The sequence below is a fragment of the Protobothrops mucrosquamatus genome, unplaced genomic scaffold (assembly GCF_001527695.2).
Source record: "Protobothrops mucrosquamatus isolate PMUCROS unplaced genomic scaffold, P.Mucros_1.0 scaffold1671, whole genome shotgun sequence".
Lineage (NCBI taxonomy): Eukaryota > Metazoa > Chordata > Lepidosauria > Squamata > Viperidae > Protobothrops > Protobothrops mucrosquamatus.
The window spans coordinates 33,676-51,213 of record NW_015387828.1 but is presented as its reverse complement, the minus strand read 5'-3'; the positions used below and the strand labels follow the sequence as shown (position 1 = coordinate 51,213).

Below are 17,538 nucleotides of genomic sequence, written 5' to 3'. Positions count from 1 at the left end.
CTGTTTTTAATTTCAAAAGTCTTAAGTATCAAAAAAGACAAATGTAGCCATATGTAAAATATGTGGACAAATAAGACTAATTTCAGTCCAAATCAGGTAAGCATAGAATACCTTTACATCCTAATCCTAGATTCAGGGTTATTGCACAAGGCCGCTCAGTCTCTTAATACTCTGACTAGTCCGAGTCTTAATTTATGATGTTAGTTCAACATATTACATTTTTTCCCCTCTCTCTTTCTATTATTCTGTGCCCACAGAAATGGAGGTAATCCTGAGGGCCATATTCCACAGTGAGGCATTACATTTCATGGTCTTTCCTACTATATGATTCTATTCCTGTATCAGAATTTCCCTCAGGTGATATAGTTATGGTTTCCAATTTATTTCCCTTTCAATTCTTTTATTCTATAATTTGCGTCGCAATAAAACAGCATCACCTTGGGAGTGTGTGTGTGTGTGTGTGGCATAAAGCCTGTGTTCTACCGTGAACCTGGATGAATGCTACTGAGGTTTTCAATCAGCTTTGATGGGGTAACGAGGCGCTGCCTTAAAATGAACAAATGCATTTTTTATGGGATCAAAAATAAGGAAATGGAGTCCTGTTAGTAAGAAGTGCTTGAGAGATGCAAGGCACCGGAATGTGATCACTAGCAAATAGTATCTCACAGTGGTATTTCTGATACTGTAAACAGTGAGTAGTACAATACTTTTATGTATTTTAACCACTTAAGACTGCAAGTAAATAGTGCCTTGCTGACTCTGTCTTGGCTCGGAAGCTAAGGCAGGGACTTCTGTAGATCACCATGGAATAGCATGGTGATGCGATAGACTGGGAATTTGAAAAAGTATTCCAGAAGAAGTCAGCCATATCTGTGCAATTATCAAGAAACCTTCATGGATGTGATCATGTGACCACTAAGAACAAAGCTTCAGTTTTCCAATAATGGCATCACTACTGTAGATGTTCCCCAGAGCATTCAGAAAAGAGCAACTAAGATGATCAAAGGTCTAGAAACTAAAACATACAAAGAACAGCTGCAGGACATGGGTTTGGCTAGTCTGGAGAAAAGAAGAAATAGGGGAGATATGATAGCAGTATTCCAGTATTTGAGGGGCTGCCACCAAAAAGAGGGGGTCACATTATTCACCAAAGCACCAGAGGGCAGGAGAAGAAACAATGGTTGGAAACTGATCAAGGAGAGAAGCAACCTGGAATTAAGGAGAAACTTCCTGACAGTGAGGACAATTAACCTGTGGAACAGCTTGCCTCCAGAAATTATGGGCTCTCCATCCCTGGAGATTTTTAATAAGAGGCTAGACAGTCTCTTATCTGAGATGGTATAGGTTCTCCTGCTTGAGCAGTGGGCTGGACTAGAAGACCTCCAAGGTCCCTTCCAGTTCTATTCTATTCTATTAGTAACTAGCTGTACCCGGCCACGCGTTGCTGTGGCTCAGTCTGGTTAAATGGAAAAGAAAGAAAAGAGAAAGCGCACGTTAGTAATATGTTTAATTTCACAATGCTTGTGGGTATACAATATTTTTTGTTATTCCATTGTCTGTGCAGATATAGAGATTGTCTGGTTTGCCGACTCTATAACACGCAACATATAATTGTCCATGTGAGAAGCAATCCGTGTCTCCATTACTCAGTCACTAGTTTTTAATTCTGTTTCTAAGACTTCTGGAATGTTCTTTAATTCTCTGACCTGCTTCCTTTTTTTTTTTTTTTTTTGTACCTATTTTGTACACCACAGAGATTCTTTAGGGAAATGTACATTACTTTCCCCTCATTCCAGTGTTATTTCCATTTGCAGTTGGCAACGTGGGACTCAAAGAAGGGGCTGAACGGGAGCCTGCAGGAACGGCGTTTGGGCAGCGACCTACAAGGATTAACACTGAAAGTGGTGACTGTCTTGGTATGACCATGTTTGAACGGAGGAAGCAAAATGACCAAAAAATTATACTTGCTAGTATCTTTTTTAAAAAAAATTTTTTAAAAATAATTCAATTATCTGTGATTGTTATATGTGTTTTTTTCCCAAGGTGGGACTCAAGAAAGTAACACCCCCCTTTTTTCCCCCAGCTAGTTGAGTAAAACAAGATCTTGCAATGGTTCTGTTTAGCATATGTCTATATCAGGGCTTTTCAACCAGTGGGACGGGGTACCACCTGTGGTACATTGGCACCTGGCAGGTGGTACGTGACCATCCTAGAAAAGTGGTAGCAGGGGAGGGAAATGAGCTGAACCGGTGGCAGCACCACACAAGCTTGAGCGAGAGATGCCTGGAGCTGCAGGGCTGTCAGGGCTCAGTGGAAGTGCCAGGATCAGCGCCAGGCTCCAGCTGGAGCTCGGCGCTGATCCTGGTGCTTCTGCTGAGCCCAGAAGAAGCACCAATCAGCTGGAATGTTGCAGCCTCTCCAGGGTCTTGTGATTTACATTTAGATGCTTGGCAACTGATTCATATTTATGACGGTCACAGTGTCCCAGGGTCATATGAAGTGACCAAAACCTGCTGCAACCACCCATGAGACAGGGGGAATAAAAACCAAACACCCCCCCACCCCACCCCCACTGCCAGTCCTCAAAAGAAATGCTCACAACAATGAAAACCTCAGACAGAAGGAAGAGCGCCGCTGAGCAGGCAGGCAGTTTTCTTGCTCGGCTGTGGCTTGGGGGGCACTTTTTCAGTGCCATTGTAACTTCAAACAGTCACTAAGCGAACTGTTGTAAGTTGAGGACTACCTGTACTTCATCACTTTTTTCCTTTTTTTGGGGGGGGGGTCAAGTTTTTGACACCTTGCTAGGCGACTGGTGGTACTCGGATGTTGCCATATCCTAAAAGTGGTACAATGGGTGAAAAGATTGAAAAGCCCTGGTCTATATCACATATTTATTGCTAGATTTATATTTCACTCTTATTCCAAGATGTCTGGAGAAATTTACAATTTTAAAATGCTAGAACAAAAAAAATAAATAAACATTTTGAAGAAACGAGAGAAACTTTACCTTTGACCACTAAGGACCTCATCATCAGTGTCTGGTGATTTAGTGCGGACCTTCTTTCTTGGCGTTCATTTTCCCTCAGGATCTGCTGGGATGTGAAAGCAGGAAGAGTGAATGCAAATGCAGTATTAGGCCTTGTAGTTATAGCTGGGCTAAGAAATAACTTCAGCAGATGTTCATCCTCTGCAGGAGTTTCCCAGCATTTCTGGAATATCTTCTGATAATAGGTCTGATATTCAGACAGGTTATCCAGACAAGATGTTCTCCATCTTGGAGACCACAGGTTGATCATTGCCTGCCTGACTCCTTGATAAAGTCTGTCTCTCTTTTACCCCTTAAGCCAGTGATGGCGAAACTTTTAGAGACCGAGTGCCCCAAAACTGCCCCCACCCCCACTCCACCCCCTACCCCGACCCCACCATGCCTTCCCACAGGGCCACTCACCACCTCCAGGGCCTGCTGCAGATCGCCCAGGCAGCCCAGCAGCGCCATGGCGGCCATGCCCTCTGCCCGCGCCCCGCAGCATCAACTGTGCGTGATGGGACATGAGGGCAGAGTCTTGTCTACGCTGCCTGGCTGCCATGTCCTTGGCTGTGCTGCTCCGCGTGGGCCACGCTCGGGGGCAACTCTCCTCCAGGGGGGCTGCTGGTGAGGAGGGGGTCGTGGGGGGAGGCAAGGCTGGGGCAACGGCACATGTGCCCACAGAGAGGGCTCTGAGTGCCGCCTCGGGCACGCGGGCCATAGTTTCACCACCACTGCCTTAAGCCTTCAGACATGTTGCTGTGAAGTATGATTTAACTCTCCTTTGAGCAGGATTCCATAAATGAAATGGAGAAGGGCTTTCATTCTGCCCTTTGTGAAATAGCCCTGTCCCCTCCTTAAGCAAGCATCTGACCCCTTCTGTTATGGCAGCGGGTCTGTGGGATTACGTTCAACTGCAGGCAACTTTTCTTCACGCTCACTTGACAATGGCTGTCGCTGATTCACACGAATATTACACATCTCACACGATAAACCTGGTATTAAAATACAGTGTCTTATTTAATCAGTCCTGCTGACTTTAACATCAGCACAATAAGACACTGTTACAACAATTACAAGTCAATATTAGCATAATTATGCTATAAAAATTTCTGTATAAAGCTGAGACAAATTTATGCAGGGCTGATTTTCTCTCTCCAGATTTGCGTATGCAGAGATGGGGAGTCTGTTTCTGAATTTCCAATACCTCCTCAAATTTCCTGATATTTCTCTGCATTTTGTCCAGTTTGTGGATATTGATCAAAACAGAGGAAGAGCTGGATTAAAAACTCAAATGTCTACCTTTAATCTAGTGATGGAGTCCTTGAGTAGAAACGAGCAAAGAACCGCCAGTGGTGTACATTCCCTACTAATGTTGTGGTTGAATTTGTTTCATCTTCTCCTAGAGGACACTCAGAATTTCTCAAGAAAAATCTCATTCACAGGGAGGGAGACACCAAGCTGTCATTTCTAAAATCATTTTTATCATTTAATTGCAAATTTTTCATTCGTATGTGTCAGCCTATTTGTGAGGCTTGCCTTTAAAGTAAAGTTGCTCTGCAGTCCCTGAATTGATCTGATTCCCTCAAACTGGACCTCAGATAATTTTGCTTCCCATCTGAGAGTCAGACACTCACAATCCTTGAGTGTGGTTAGTGACAGAATCAGGTTCAGTTTCCTCCTAGTCACAGGTGTAATTAAAGAAAGAAATACTTCAATAATGAAAATTGGACATTTGTTGAAGGACATATGAGCAATATATGTTGCTCGTGATGTTCTCAGAAGAACTTAGATAGAAGTTTTTAAACATCTATGGTTGCATCTACTATGCCTAGCATAGAAATGACTGTTGAACACCATCCTGATCTCAATATGTTTTCCTTCTTTGTCAAAATTGTATAGTTCCGCTGATTGTCTACTTGTTATGTCAAACCCAAGCTAACAGCAGGTGTGTGTTGGCAGTGTAAGGGATGCCAGCTTCCTTCCTGTCCTTAGCTACACCTGTGCTTCTCTTGGTTTTGGCTCTTCTTTCAGATCATAGTTTAAGCTGATCTAGGAGCTCACCCAAGACTTTTTAGTACAGGCTCTCCTGCATCTTTTATCCTCTTTTCCTGCTCAAATTGTTGGAGGTCATGATCATATCTCTCCTCCAGGTGGAAGATAAACTGGCCCATCCAAAGTGATGTCACTACCAATGGGCAGAGTTTGCATTGGCAAATAATAATAATAATAATAATAATAATAATAATAATAATAATAATAATAATAATAATAATAATAATAATAATAATAATAATAATAATAATAATAATAATAATAATAATAATAATAAAAATCAATGGTTTGGCAAATGACCATTTATCTCTGGCTCATTTTGAAAACAACATTTGATTGTGAGAATCTTTCTGTTCTTGTAACCACCATTGTTAAGTTAAACATGCCTTAGGTGTCGCCATTTTAAGATTCACCCCTGGATTAGCAATAACTGGAGGAATTCTCACTTTTCATTCACAATGATTGTAATTCTTGGGGAAAAAAACAAAGATAAAATATGATGCTTCAGTTTTCCAGACCTGGCAACACAGCTTGTTGAGATGCTGTCAATATTGTGACTCAAGCTATCTTTGCTTTATCATGTCATAGATCTCCTTTTTAAAGATCAACCTTGCTTTGTTCTCAGGAAGAACCGTTCATTATGGTGGCTGAAAATATCCTTGGGCAACCGAAACGTTATAAGGGCTTCTCCATTGATGTCCTGGATGCCCTTTCCAAGAATTTGGGCTTCAAGTATGAGATCTATCAGTCTCCTGATGGAAAATATGGACAACAGCTCCATAACAGCTCCTGGAACGGCATGATTGGTGAACTGATTAACAAGGTATACCCCATAATAGCTGAATTATGTTTCTTTTAAGAGAGGATTAAAAAATTCATTTTTTTCCTCTACGTTGAACCATCTTTCCTGTCATAAAAATAAAACATTCCTCATTAACAGTGGCAGTTAAGGAATTGGTCACTGGAACTAATATCAATAGAAATGAAGACATTAAAAAGTCCTACGATCAAACAATTTTCTCTGTTATTATGTGGTGCACAAACCTCCACAGTTTAGTTACCTTTTCCTATCAGTTCAATTTTAGAAATCTGTCTACTTCTCATCTCTGGGAAGTTTTCCACATGTTATTTTTAGCATTAAATCTTTCACCTAAAAATATTTAACTGATATTTAGGTTTTAGGAAATGTTTAGTGGCCATAGATGAGATGTGTATGGCTAAGGGAGCATTTTCTGATGTGATTTTCTTATGAAAAAAACATTCCATTTTGTTGCAAACTATCTTTCATCTATGGGTTGTTGTTGTTTTCACCGTAATACTATTTTGTAGCAATCAGTTGAATAGCTTTTCACGGAAGAAAATACTGTTTGTTTGTTTAAAAAAACAGGCTTGAAAAATATAGAGTCACATTTGAGTCCAAGACAGTGGCATTGACTGTAAGTATATGTTATTAAAATAAGGCAGAAGACATTCCAGCAAAGAAATCCTATAGAATACAGATACCAGGGTACATTTTGTTGCAAATGGTTCATTTTGAGAAGGCTGAACATCGTCATAGCAATAGAAGAAAATGTTCTACAGCTCTCTGCCAATAATAAAACCTAAGTATAGACATAGATATTCAGTAATGTGATCGTTCCCAAGTCATTTGCTTGCTGATCGTACAATGCTTTCCTGTTATCCAGCATTTCTATACGAAAAGAGTTTAGCGTGCAAATGTGAAACCAAAACACCGAATCAGGAAACAGCTAACGATCACTTTACTATGATGAAATATTCATATTTTTCTGCCCTTTTTGACCATTGCAAATCTGCTCGTGTGTCTTCTGAAGGTTTTTTATTCTAAAAAAATCACAGGAATATATATTTTTACAAACTCTGGTGGCTCAAAGGGCACATAACACATTAAATTTTACTCCTAGGAGCACACCTCCCATATAATTAATTCTGTATATGCATACTGGAAGGGGGAGGGGTGTCAGAAGAAATCAAGATGGCAGACAGGAGCATGCATGTGAAGCCTTGTGTGTGGCTTGGAGGTTACAAAAAAAGTGTGAGACACTAATTGCATGGTACCAGTTGCCATCTTGACCTCTCACCGCTGACATCCTTGTCATCTCCGCAGACCTGGCACGATGTAAGTTGCTTCTGCATATCCTTTCTAATCTGTTCTTATCACAGTGCCCTTCATGAATCAATACAGCAGAAAGTAAACAAACGGAAATAAAGTAGCACTTAAGATTCATCTCGGAAGTTACATGTCGCTCTTTTAATTTTATTGCTTTTTTCTACTTCACTGGAATATTGTGATCAGGTCTAAAGAGCTTCAGACCCCGGTTCCTAACAGAGCGTTTTTCTCTGGAGGATGCCACTGTGGGCATTGAAGGGAGTTTCAAATTCAGATTTTATAAGTGGTCAAAGGTTACAACCGTTAATTTAGCCACCATTCAAACTTAGAGTGGCGCTGAAAAAAAGTGACTTATGACTGGTCCTCACACTTAACCACCAGTGGTGGGATTCAAATATGGGAACAACCGGCTGTCTGTATGGATGCCACTTCCAGAAGTCTGTTCTGGGCCTGGGCAACAAAAAATTAGCTACCGGTTCCGCCGAACTGGTGCGAATTGGCTGAATCCCATCACTGCTTACCACCCCAGCAGTAACAGGGTTGTGTGATTAAAACATCCAAGCAACATTGTCAGCCAGTCCAATAGTCAGAATTTCTGGGTTTCCAAGCAGAAGTCACAGAACAAGAGATCAGCAACAACACACACAAAACTCCAAGGAATCAGTGTTTGTTCCCGACAAATGCCTTAAATCAGTCTCCAATGTGCATTGTGGAGAGGGGCGGGATGTTCTCTTCCTGAGTAGTTGAGCCTGCCTGCGTTGTTCCCTCCTTCTCTCCACTCTCCGTGTTCTAGGATCAGGTGGGGGTGGCCCTTGCTCATCGCCTGAACTCGGTCTCTCCCGTTCATCCTGTCCCAATGCTGAAGGGCCCTGGCCTGCCTCGGCCTGCTTTTCCCCACATTCCTCTGAAACCACAGATACCTCTCCCTCGACCTCCATAGGGTCCCGTTCCACCTCATTTTCCTCCGCAGATTCAGGCTCCAAAAAAGCTGCCCAAAAGGCCAATACAGTGCTGGGCTGCATGAACAGAGGGATAGAATCAAGATCACACAAGTGTTAATACCACTTTACAATGCCTTGGTAAGGCCACACTTGGAATACAGCATCCAGTTTTGGTCACCAGAATGTAAAAAAGATGTTGAGACTCTAGAAAGAGTACAGAGAAGAGCAACAAAGATGATTAGAGGACTGGAGGTTAAAACATATAAGGAAAGGTTGCTGGAATTGGGTATGTCTAGTTTAATGAAGAGAAGGACGAGGGGGGACAGGATAGCAGTCTTCCAGTATCTCAGGGGCTGCCACAGAGAAGAGGGAGTCAAGCTATTCTTCAAAGCGCATGAAGGCAGGACAAGAAGCAACGGATGGAAACTAATCAAGGAGAGAAGCAACCTAGAACTAAGGAGAAACTTCCTGACTGTTAGAACAATTAACCAGTGGAACAACCTGCCTCCAGAGGTGGTGAATGCTCCAACACTGGAAGTTTTTAAGAAGAAACTGGACAGCCATTTGTCCGAAATAGTATAGGGTTACCTGCCTGAGCAGGGGGTTGGACTTGATGACCTCCAAGGTCCCTTCCAACTTTATTATTATTATTATTATTATTATTATTATTATTATTATTATTATTATTATTATTATTATTATTATTATTATTATTATTATTATCATCATCATCATCATCATCATCATCATTATCATTATTATTATTATTATTATGACACCCTCCAGTTAGTTTCCAACAAGCAATTCAATGGGGAAATCTAGATTCGCTTAACGACTCCACTGATTTGCCTCACAGCCTTGGCAAAAAAAAGGTTGTAAAGTTGGGTGACTTAACAACTGCCTTGCTTGGCATAAGAAATTCTGGCCCAAATTGTGTTCATAAGCCAAGGACTACCTGTTCTCAAATACTCCATCCAGTGCACCTGAAACTGTAAATGCCAACGTCCATATATACTAGACAATTTGCATTTAAAGTCATTTTGCTATGAGAAAACTCTTGGGGTGTGTTTTTCCATTCAGGGAAGCGAGAGTGGATATTTGCAGGCTTACGTTTTTCCCTTAAAACCTTTTCCTTGCCGCTTACCCAGAAAAGGACCATAACAGGGAGAAGCGTTACCTAAATTAATCTTCTGCCTCATGTGCTTTTTCTTTTTTCTTTTTTCTTTTTTGCACGAGGAAGTTATTTTTAGTGGCACAGCATTCAAACAAGCAGTCTTAAGAACACAATCTGAGAATTACTCTGGCAATTGGGCTGCATTATTTGATTGGCTTTTAATAGCTAAATCCTTTCATCTCGGAATGAAAAAAACGGAAAGGAAAGAAAAGAAGGTCAGAAATGATTTTTTTGCCTTCCTGCACTATGGAGCCTGTAGCATTTCTGAAATGAGTCTTTCAAGCTTAGAATTGTGTCAGGCCAGCTTTAGAAGAAGAACGCAGCAAATAGGGAAGTAGGAATGACTAACCACTAACATAATGGAGAGAATAACAAAATAACAGAATTGGAAGGGACCTTGGAGGTCATCTAGTCCAACCCCCTGCTCAGGCAGGAAACCCTACACCATTTTGGACAAATGGCTGCCCAGTCTCTTCTTAAAAACCTCCAGTGTTGGAGCATTCACAACTTCTGGAGGCAGGTTGTTCCACTGATTAATTGTTCTCCCTGTCAGGAAGTTTCTCCTTAATTCTAGCTTGCTTCTCTCCTTGATTAGTTCCCATTTGTTCTTGTCCTGCCTTCAGGTGCTTTCGTTGACCCCCTCTTCCTTGTGGCAGCCCCTCAAATATGGGGAACACTGCAATGATTTGGCCCATGAGTGGCATTACCTCCTATGCTAGAATAGAATAGAATGGAATGGAATGGAAAATAGGGAATAGAATAGAATAGAATAGAATAGAATAGAATAGAATAGAATAGAATAGAATAGAATAGAATAGAATAGAATACGGAATGAAATAGAATAGAATAGAATAGAATAGAATAGAATAGAATAGAATAGAATAGAATAGAATAGAATAGAATGGAATAGAATATGGAATAGAATATGGAATAGAATATGGAATGGAATGGAATGGAATGGAATCGAATAGAATATGGAATGGAGTGGAGTGGAGTGGAGTGAAGTGGAGTAGAGTAGAGGTAGAGTAGAGTAGAGTAGAGTAGAGCAGAGCAGAGCAGAGCAGAGCAGAGCAGAGCAGAGCAGAGCAGAGTAGAATAGAATAGAATAGAATAGAATAGAATAGAATAGAATAGAATAGAATAGAAAGGGACATTGGAGGTCTTCTAGTCCAGCTCCCTCCTCAAGCAGGAGAACCTACACCATTTCAGACAAGTGACTGTCTAGTCTCTTCTTAAAAATCTCCAGTGATGGAGCGCCCACGATTTCTGAAGGCAAGCTGTTCCACTGGTTAACTGTCCTCACTGTTAGAAAATTTCTCCTTAATTCTAGGCTGGTTCTCTCTTTGATTAGTTTCCATTTGTTCTTGTCCTGCCTTCAGGTGCTTTGGTTGACCCCCTCTTCCTTGTGGCAGCCCCTCAAATATTGGAAACACTGCAGTGATTTGGCCCACGAGTGGCCTTGTCTCCTATGCTACCTGTTCCTTGTCCACTGAGAAACCCTCCTTCTGCCTGCTAGACAATTTGAACCTTCTAGAGGGAAAAATGTGACTTCAGAGGAGCTCCCTTCCTTTATTTCCCCATCACAGAGTCCCTTGAAGCAGATTCCTTCATCCCACTGGTAGCAAAGTAGAGAGACCCACGGGAGACTTTTTCCTCGTGTCCAAGTGTCTAAAGGTTTTGACAGAAAAAGCTATGTTCATGCCACCTCGTGCCATAAGTTCTTGAAGCAAAGCCTAATGGTGGCTGGAAGGGGACGATCTCCCAGGATACTTTGCAGCAGAATCAGATCCTCCTTCTGCTTCTGTCAGGTGCCCAAATTAACCAGCAAGAGGTTTCACCACTCCTTCTCTTGTCTTCACAGAGAGCTGACTTGGCCATCTCTGCCATCACCATCACCCCTGAACGGGAGAGCGTGGTCGACTTCAGCAAGCGCTACATGGATTATTCTGTCGGCATTTTAATCAAGAAACCAGAGGAGAAGATCAACATCTTCTCTCTCTTTGCCCCCTTTGACTTTGCCGTGTGGACTTGCATAGCTGCCGCGATCCCGGTAGTTGGCGTGCTCATCTTCGTGCTCAACCGGATTCAAGTGGTCAGAGCCCAGAACTCTTCTCAACCCGGAGCCTGCACTTCCTCCACACTTCACAGCGCCATTTGGATCGTGTACGGAGCCTTTGTTCAACAAGGTACTCATTTGGATAATTGCCCTCTTGCAGAAACCATCTCGATGATCGAATGTCTATGGAGATTCTCAATCATCCAGGTGATGGTTGACCCAAAGATGTTTTTTTTTTTCCCAAAAGGCAACTGAACTGAAGAAGGTTCTTGGATTTGAGAAGTGAAACGTTTTCTGTGATAAAACCAAGAAGTCCAGTTGCCTTTTGGAAAAAAAAGCACCATTGGGACACTTTGATGGTCATTCTCTACTTGACTTTTAGTTTGTGGAACAAATAAACCCCAACAAGCAAGTAGCTTGATGGAAAGGTTTGCGATTCCGGGGTGGGGAGGCAATCCGACTAGGCCTTTGAAGCTGATTTCAGAAGCACCTAAAACACACTTTATACTTCTGTATCTTGACATGCTTGTCAAATTATTTCATTCTTAGAGCGGTTGTTCCTATCACCTTGGATGTTTTTTTCTCTTTTGTTTTGAAGAAGCACACGCAGTAGTTCAGTGATTTTTCAAGTTTACCAGGAAAAAAAGGACTGGTAAAAATCCATACAAGATGGGGGATGCTCTCACAGAAAACAAAAAAAACCAATCCATTGTTATTTGTCTATACACTTGCATTTTTAATATGTTGTCTTTTGTGGTGATGGTTTTTGTTATTATTTTTTTGTTTTAAATGCTATTAAGTGCCCATGGATTTTTGCAGAATATGGTTGAGAAGCTTAAATGTATCTTGAATCAATTTAATGAATCAATTAGAATCAACTCTAGTTCCAGGTTAATGGGAATAGCCCTGTAAAATCCAACTGAATTTGTGATATAGGGTTTCCATATCTGAATTTAATCTAGTTGATCAGGAGAACCACCAGGTATAGGATCTATGCTGATTGTATCCTTTGAAGTTGTGGAAATCAGATGTTAATGCTGAGATCAACCCTGACTGCTCTTTAGAAGGCCAAATCCTGAAGTTGAAACTCAAGTACTTTGGCCACCTAATGAGAAGGAAGGACTCACTGGAGAAGAGCCTGATGCTGGGAAAGATTGAGGGCAATAGAAGAAGGGGACGACAGAGAATGAGGTGGCTGGATGGAGTCACTGAAGCAGTAGGCTTGAGATTAAATAGACTCCAGAAGATGGTAGAGGACAGGAAGGCCTGGAGGAACATTGTCCATGGGGTCGCGATGGGTCGGACACGACTTCGCAACTAACAACAACAACATAGTTTTTTGAGGGGAAAAAATCTAATTTGAGGGAGTGTGGCTTGAGAGTTGTTTCAGTATGAGATGGGGGGGGCAAATAAATTTAATAAATAAAATCCAGTTAAAACTGATCTTACTGCTGGTTCTGTATACAGAAGTGGTGGTGAGTAAAAAGCTAGAGGAAACTTACAGACAGTCCTCAGACTAACATTCAGCAATTGAAAGATGTTGCTTTGCGCAACATCTACATCCAAAATACTGTGTCCGCGTTATATTTGAAAAAAAGATGTAACAGAACTTGGAAAACTCTAGGACGAGGACCTAGCTAAAATAAAATTTGGAACAGACAAATACTGCGTGACTGTGCTGTGAAATCCACTGCCACAACCTGTGATAACGGGCACTACCTTGGATGGCTTTAAAAGAGGATGGGACCAATTCATGGAAGCCAGGTCTCTTAAGGGTAGTTGGTCTTCAAGATTCAGGCTCCAAATATCAGCTAACAAGGAACAATGGAAGGGGAATAACATCTCTCCATCTTTTGTGGTTTTTTGGGAAGCATCTGAATGGCCCCTGGGAGAAATAGACTGCTGGGTTGACAGTAGCATGACTAATTCTACGTTCTTAGGATGATCGTATGATGTTATCCATTGTAAGATCATCCTAACTTCTGTGGGTGATTTGCAATCTAAATATTATGCCTGCTTTCCCAGGAGGAAGGGCCATATCCAGTGGTGGGATTCAGCCAGTTCGCACCAGTTCGGCAGAACCAGTAGCTAATTTTTTGTTGCCCAGGCCCAGAATGGATTTCCGGAAGTGGCATCCACACAGAGAACTGGTTGTTTCATATATTTGAATCCCCACCACTGGCCATATCCCCCATTTGCTGTAAGAGGAAACATTTCATCATGCAAAGAAAGTTAAAAAAAGAAAGAAAGAAAGAAACTTCCTGAGAAGTGCATAATATTATTTTGTGGATCCAGCTAAATTTCATCCAGTCAGGCATTTCTTTTAGAAAAAAAAGCAGATATCTATACGGCTCTATAAGCTGAGAATCTGTTTTTCTTTTAGGCCTTATCATTCCTCAGCAAGCCGTTCTGATGCAATATATGTCACAGGGTTTATTGGACCTTATTTCCCTAACTCTTCATTTCTGTAAGACAACGAGAGTGATCCAGGGACAGTTAAGCACATTTCAATCCCCATATTTTCAGAGGGAGAGATAAAAGAAGCAGATATTAATTCTCTTCGCCCCTGATGTACAGCTGAAATTGGCTTTACTGGACCTTATTTATTGCTCTTCGTAGATGGTTAAAGAGTATATTCTGGAGGAGAGAAAAATAACAGCTACTTCCCCATCCCAATGCATGTTAGACTTTGCCAAAATAACCTCTAAGAAATAGGAGGTCATTTTGACTTGGTTTTCAGGCCGTTGGGCTTTTGTATTTATTCATAGGCAGAGACAGGCACCTACAACATTGATGCTTGACATAGCAGGGAGAAGAAGGGATTTTAATCCTATGGATCTAAATCTGGATATGTTGAAGAGACAGAGATCAAGGAGGAGTCAAGCGGAGAATTAGTCTGGGATCCTTACGTAGGCATAAGAGTCTGAACCTTTTCAATTAATGTTAGGCATGAAGACAAGGATAGAAAAAGCTCGAACAGCATTCTTCAAAATAAAAAAGGTCTTCTGAAGTCACGACATAAGCCTAAGACTGAAAATCAGGCTTGTCTGATGCTATGTTTTTTCTATCCTGCTCTATGGAGTAGAGAGTTGGTCTCTGACAGAAGGCCACCTGGAGAGACTAGAAGCATTTGAAATGTGGATTTACAAGCGGCTGTTACGTATAAGCTGGGTTGACAAGATCAGAAATGAGGAAGTGATAAACCGCCTGGGAAAGCCAAGGGAAATCATCAAAACAATTAAAAATTAGAATATTTCGGACACGTGATGCGACACCCAGAAAAATACGGCATACTCCATTTCATCCTCCAGGGAAAGATTGAAGGCAAACAAGGTCCAGGCAGAAGAAGAACAACATGGCTTCAAAATCTAAGGGACTGGTTTGGACAAAACTCAGCAGCACTTTTTCGTGCGGCTGCCGATAAAAACAGGATTGCCAACATGATCGCCAACGTCCGATAACGGATATGGCCCAAGAAGAAGAAGAAGATTGCTCATGTCTATTTCACAGGAATCTTTCCAGACTGGCAGTTTGCACCTGAGCCATATGGTTCACTGGTATTCAAGGCAGGTTGGACCTTTCCCTCTTGTGCCTACATAAGGATTCCATACTAATTCCCTGCTAGACTTTCCCCCCTGCTCAGCCAGTCTCTCTTCAACAGGATCCCTATCCGTACTACTATTTTATTTTGGAATAAACACCATCTTCCACCAGAGGTAAGATAATTGGCAGATATTTCTCACCTTCTGTGTGGGCATATCCACACTTCTTCTCACCTTACCTGAGATGCCTTCACCCTGTAGCATCAGACACATGATTCACTGACAATACATCATTGAAAAATGAAATAGAATAGCATTAGAACTTAGATGAAAAACTACTCAAGGATTCCCCCCCTTTTTTTAACCATTATTGTACTCTTTAGAATTTAATTTGCAAAGCTATTAAGTTTATTTGAGAAGCGGTGAAACGCCATGCTTTTAATGAGAAATATCACCTGTTACCCAACTGATATGGTCATCTTGTGCATTTCAGAAAAATAAAGCAGAATTTAATTTACTTTACACATCTGTTCGGTGGGGTAATCAAAATTCAGCTGGATAACAAATAGGCTTTTGGAGGACAAGCACAATCATTTAAGCACCATTTTCCCCCAAATAAGAATTCCTAGAATATTTTTTTTTTTTTTTTTTTAAAGGATTTTAAGATCAGCAGCAGATAAGGCCATCATTTGCAAGTCCATAGACCCTTTTTATGTCGTAATAAAAATAAATAATGTATCTGAACACAATTTGCCCTATTATTCTCACTATGGGAGTTAGCTACTTTTGTCTGTTACATTTCTCTCTCTGACTTGCTGCCTACCACGCAGCATGACCGTTTAGCCTCGCTAAGTGAGAATTTTTATGCAGCAGGGAAAGATCTGTTCAGCAACACATTTTTTCTTTGTGATCAGTCTGATAAAACTGCCAGCCTGAGAGCCTGAAATGAATTTGTAGACCTCTTTTGTAGGATAAGATAGTTAAAAATGTGATGGGAAATCAAGCAACTTTCAGGGGAAAAAAAAAGCGGTATCAAGTTTTCAGTGAAGTTTATATCAACTTCTCTTGCTATAAATTGCGATGAAACTTAAAGCAGGTTTAGCCAATTTAACAAATAAATAATAAACAAACAAACAAACAAATGCAGAATCATAAAGCTATTGTGTGCAGGTCAGATTTGCTCAAGATGCTAAATTAGTTTGTGGCAATGTGTCATAGGAGCACAGCATAGCAAATGGCAGCTTGCTTTTAAAGGACAAAACCAAAGACGCAAATAGATCAGAGAGAGTAATTAAGAGGTGGTATAAAGGAGCCTGAACCATTTTTTTTTTAAAAAAACAACAACAACAATTCTTTAGATATGGGCTTCCAAAGATTCTTTTCTTTCTTTTTTTTCCTTTGCTTAGGTGGTGAGTCTGCAGTCAATTCCATGGCGATGCGGATTGTAATGGGGAGCTGGTGGCTCTTCACTCTTATTGTATGTTCATCTTATACAGCAAACCTAGCGGCATTTCTTACTGTCAATAGGATGGACAATCCAATTCGGTAAGAGTCTTTTCCCATTCTGTTATCCAAAAATCTTCATTTTTAAAGAAAAGAGCACCCAACAGAAGGCAATACGCTTAACAAGCTTTTGGGATAGCATATTGGAGTCACAGAGAGGGATTACCAAAGATCCTTCCTATGCAGTCAAGAAGCCCTGCCCATTCTCCATTCTGTAATCTAGAGCCAGAGTTGGTTTCTAACATTATTTTAAATAGAATATAGCTGGAAGGGACCTTGGAGGTCTTCTAGTCCAGCCCCCTGCTCAAGCAGGAGAACCTATACCATCTCAGACAAGTGACTGTCCAGTCTCTTCTTAAAAACCTCCAGTGATGGAACGCCCACGATTTCTGGAGGCAAGCTGTTCCACTGGTTAACTGTCCTCACTGTTAGGAACTTTCTCCTTAATTCCAGGTTGCTTCTCTCTTTGATCAGTTTCCAACCATTGTTTCTCATCCTGCCCTCTGGTGCTTTGGAGAATAATGTGACCCCCTCATCTTCTTTGTGGCAGCCCCTCAAATACTGGAATACTGCTATCACGTCACTAAAAGGAGAGAGAGGAGCGATGGTTGCTGTGGTAGGCTAGACAAATGATGTTTTCCACAGAGATGTTCTCTTGGGCTGAAGCCAGTGGTGGGATTCAGCCAGTTCGACCCAGTTCAGCAGAACCGCTAGCTAATTTTTTGTTGCCCAGGCCCAGAATGGACTTCCCGAAGCAGCATCCACACAGAGAACCGGTTGTTCACCGATTTGAATCCCACCACTGGATGAAACATTTACAAATTCTACCGGCAGGCAGTTTTTGTGCTCTAAAACCCTTTTAGCTAACACTGATACATCTACATAGGCAAAAGCCAGCTCATCATTCAGAAGGGGCAAATAATACTTTTCTACTCTTATTAATGTTATTTATTTATTTATCAGACTTCTACCCCAACACAACCCAGTGACTCTCAATGACTTATAAAGAATGAAGAAAAGTTAAACCTTCTAACTGAAACCAGTTCTATTGACAATTGCAGCTCAAAGCATAAGCTCTGGAGAAGGACCATTAAAGTAACACAAACACATAAGA

General features: G+C 41.2%; 1 protein-coding gene across 1 annotated transcript in view; it reads left to right on the top strand.

Moving 5' to 3' along the window:
• The window catches only part of GRID1 (glutamate ionotropic receptor delta type subunit 1), a 304,954-nt gene that overhangs the window by 261,773 nt on the left and 25,643 nt on the right, over positions 1-17,538 (top strand). The window contains exons 7-10 of the mRNA XM_015822769.2: positions 1,815-1,916; positions 5,706-5,903; positions 11,185-11,509; positions 16,328-16,466. Of these exons, the coding sequence (XP_015678255.2) occupies positions 1,815-1,916; positions 5,706-5,903; positions 11,185-11,509; positions 16,328-16,466 (764 nt within the window). The remainder of the gene's footprint in view (positions 1-1,814; positions 1,917-5,705; positions 5,904-11,184; positions 11,510-16,327; positions 16,467-17,538) is intronic.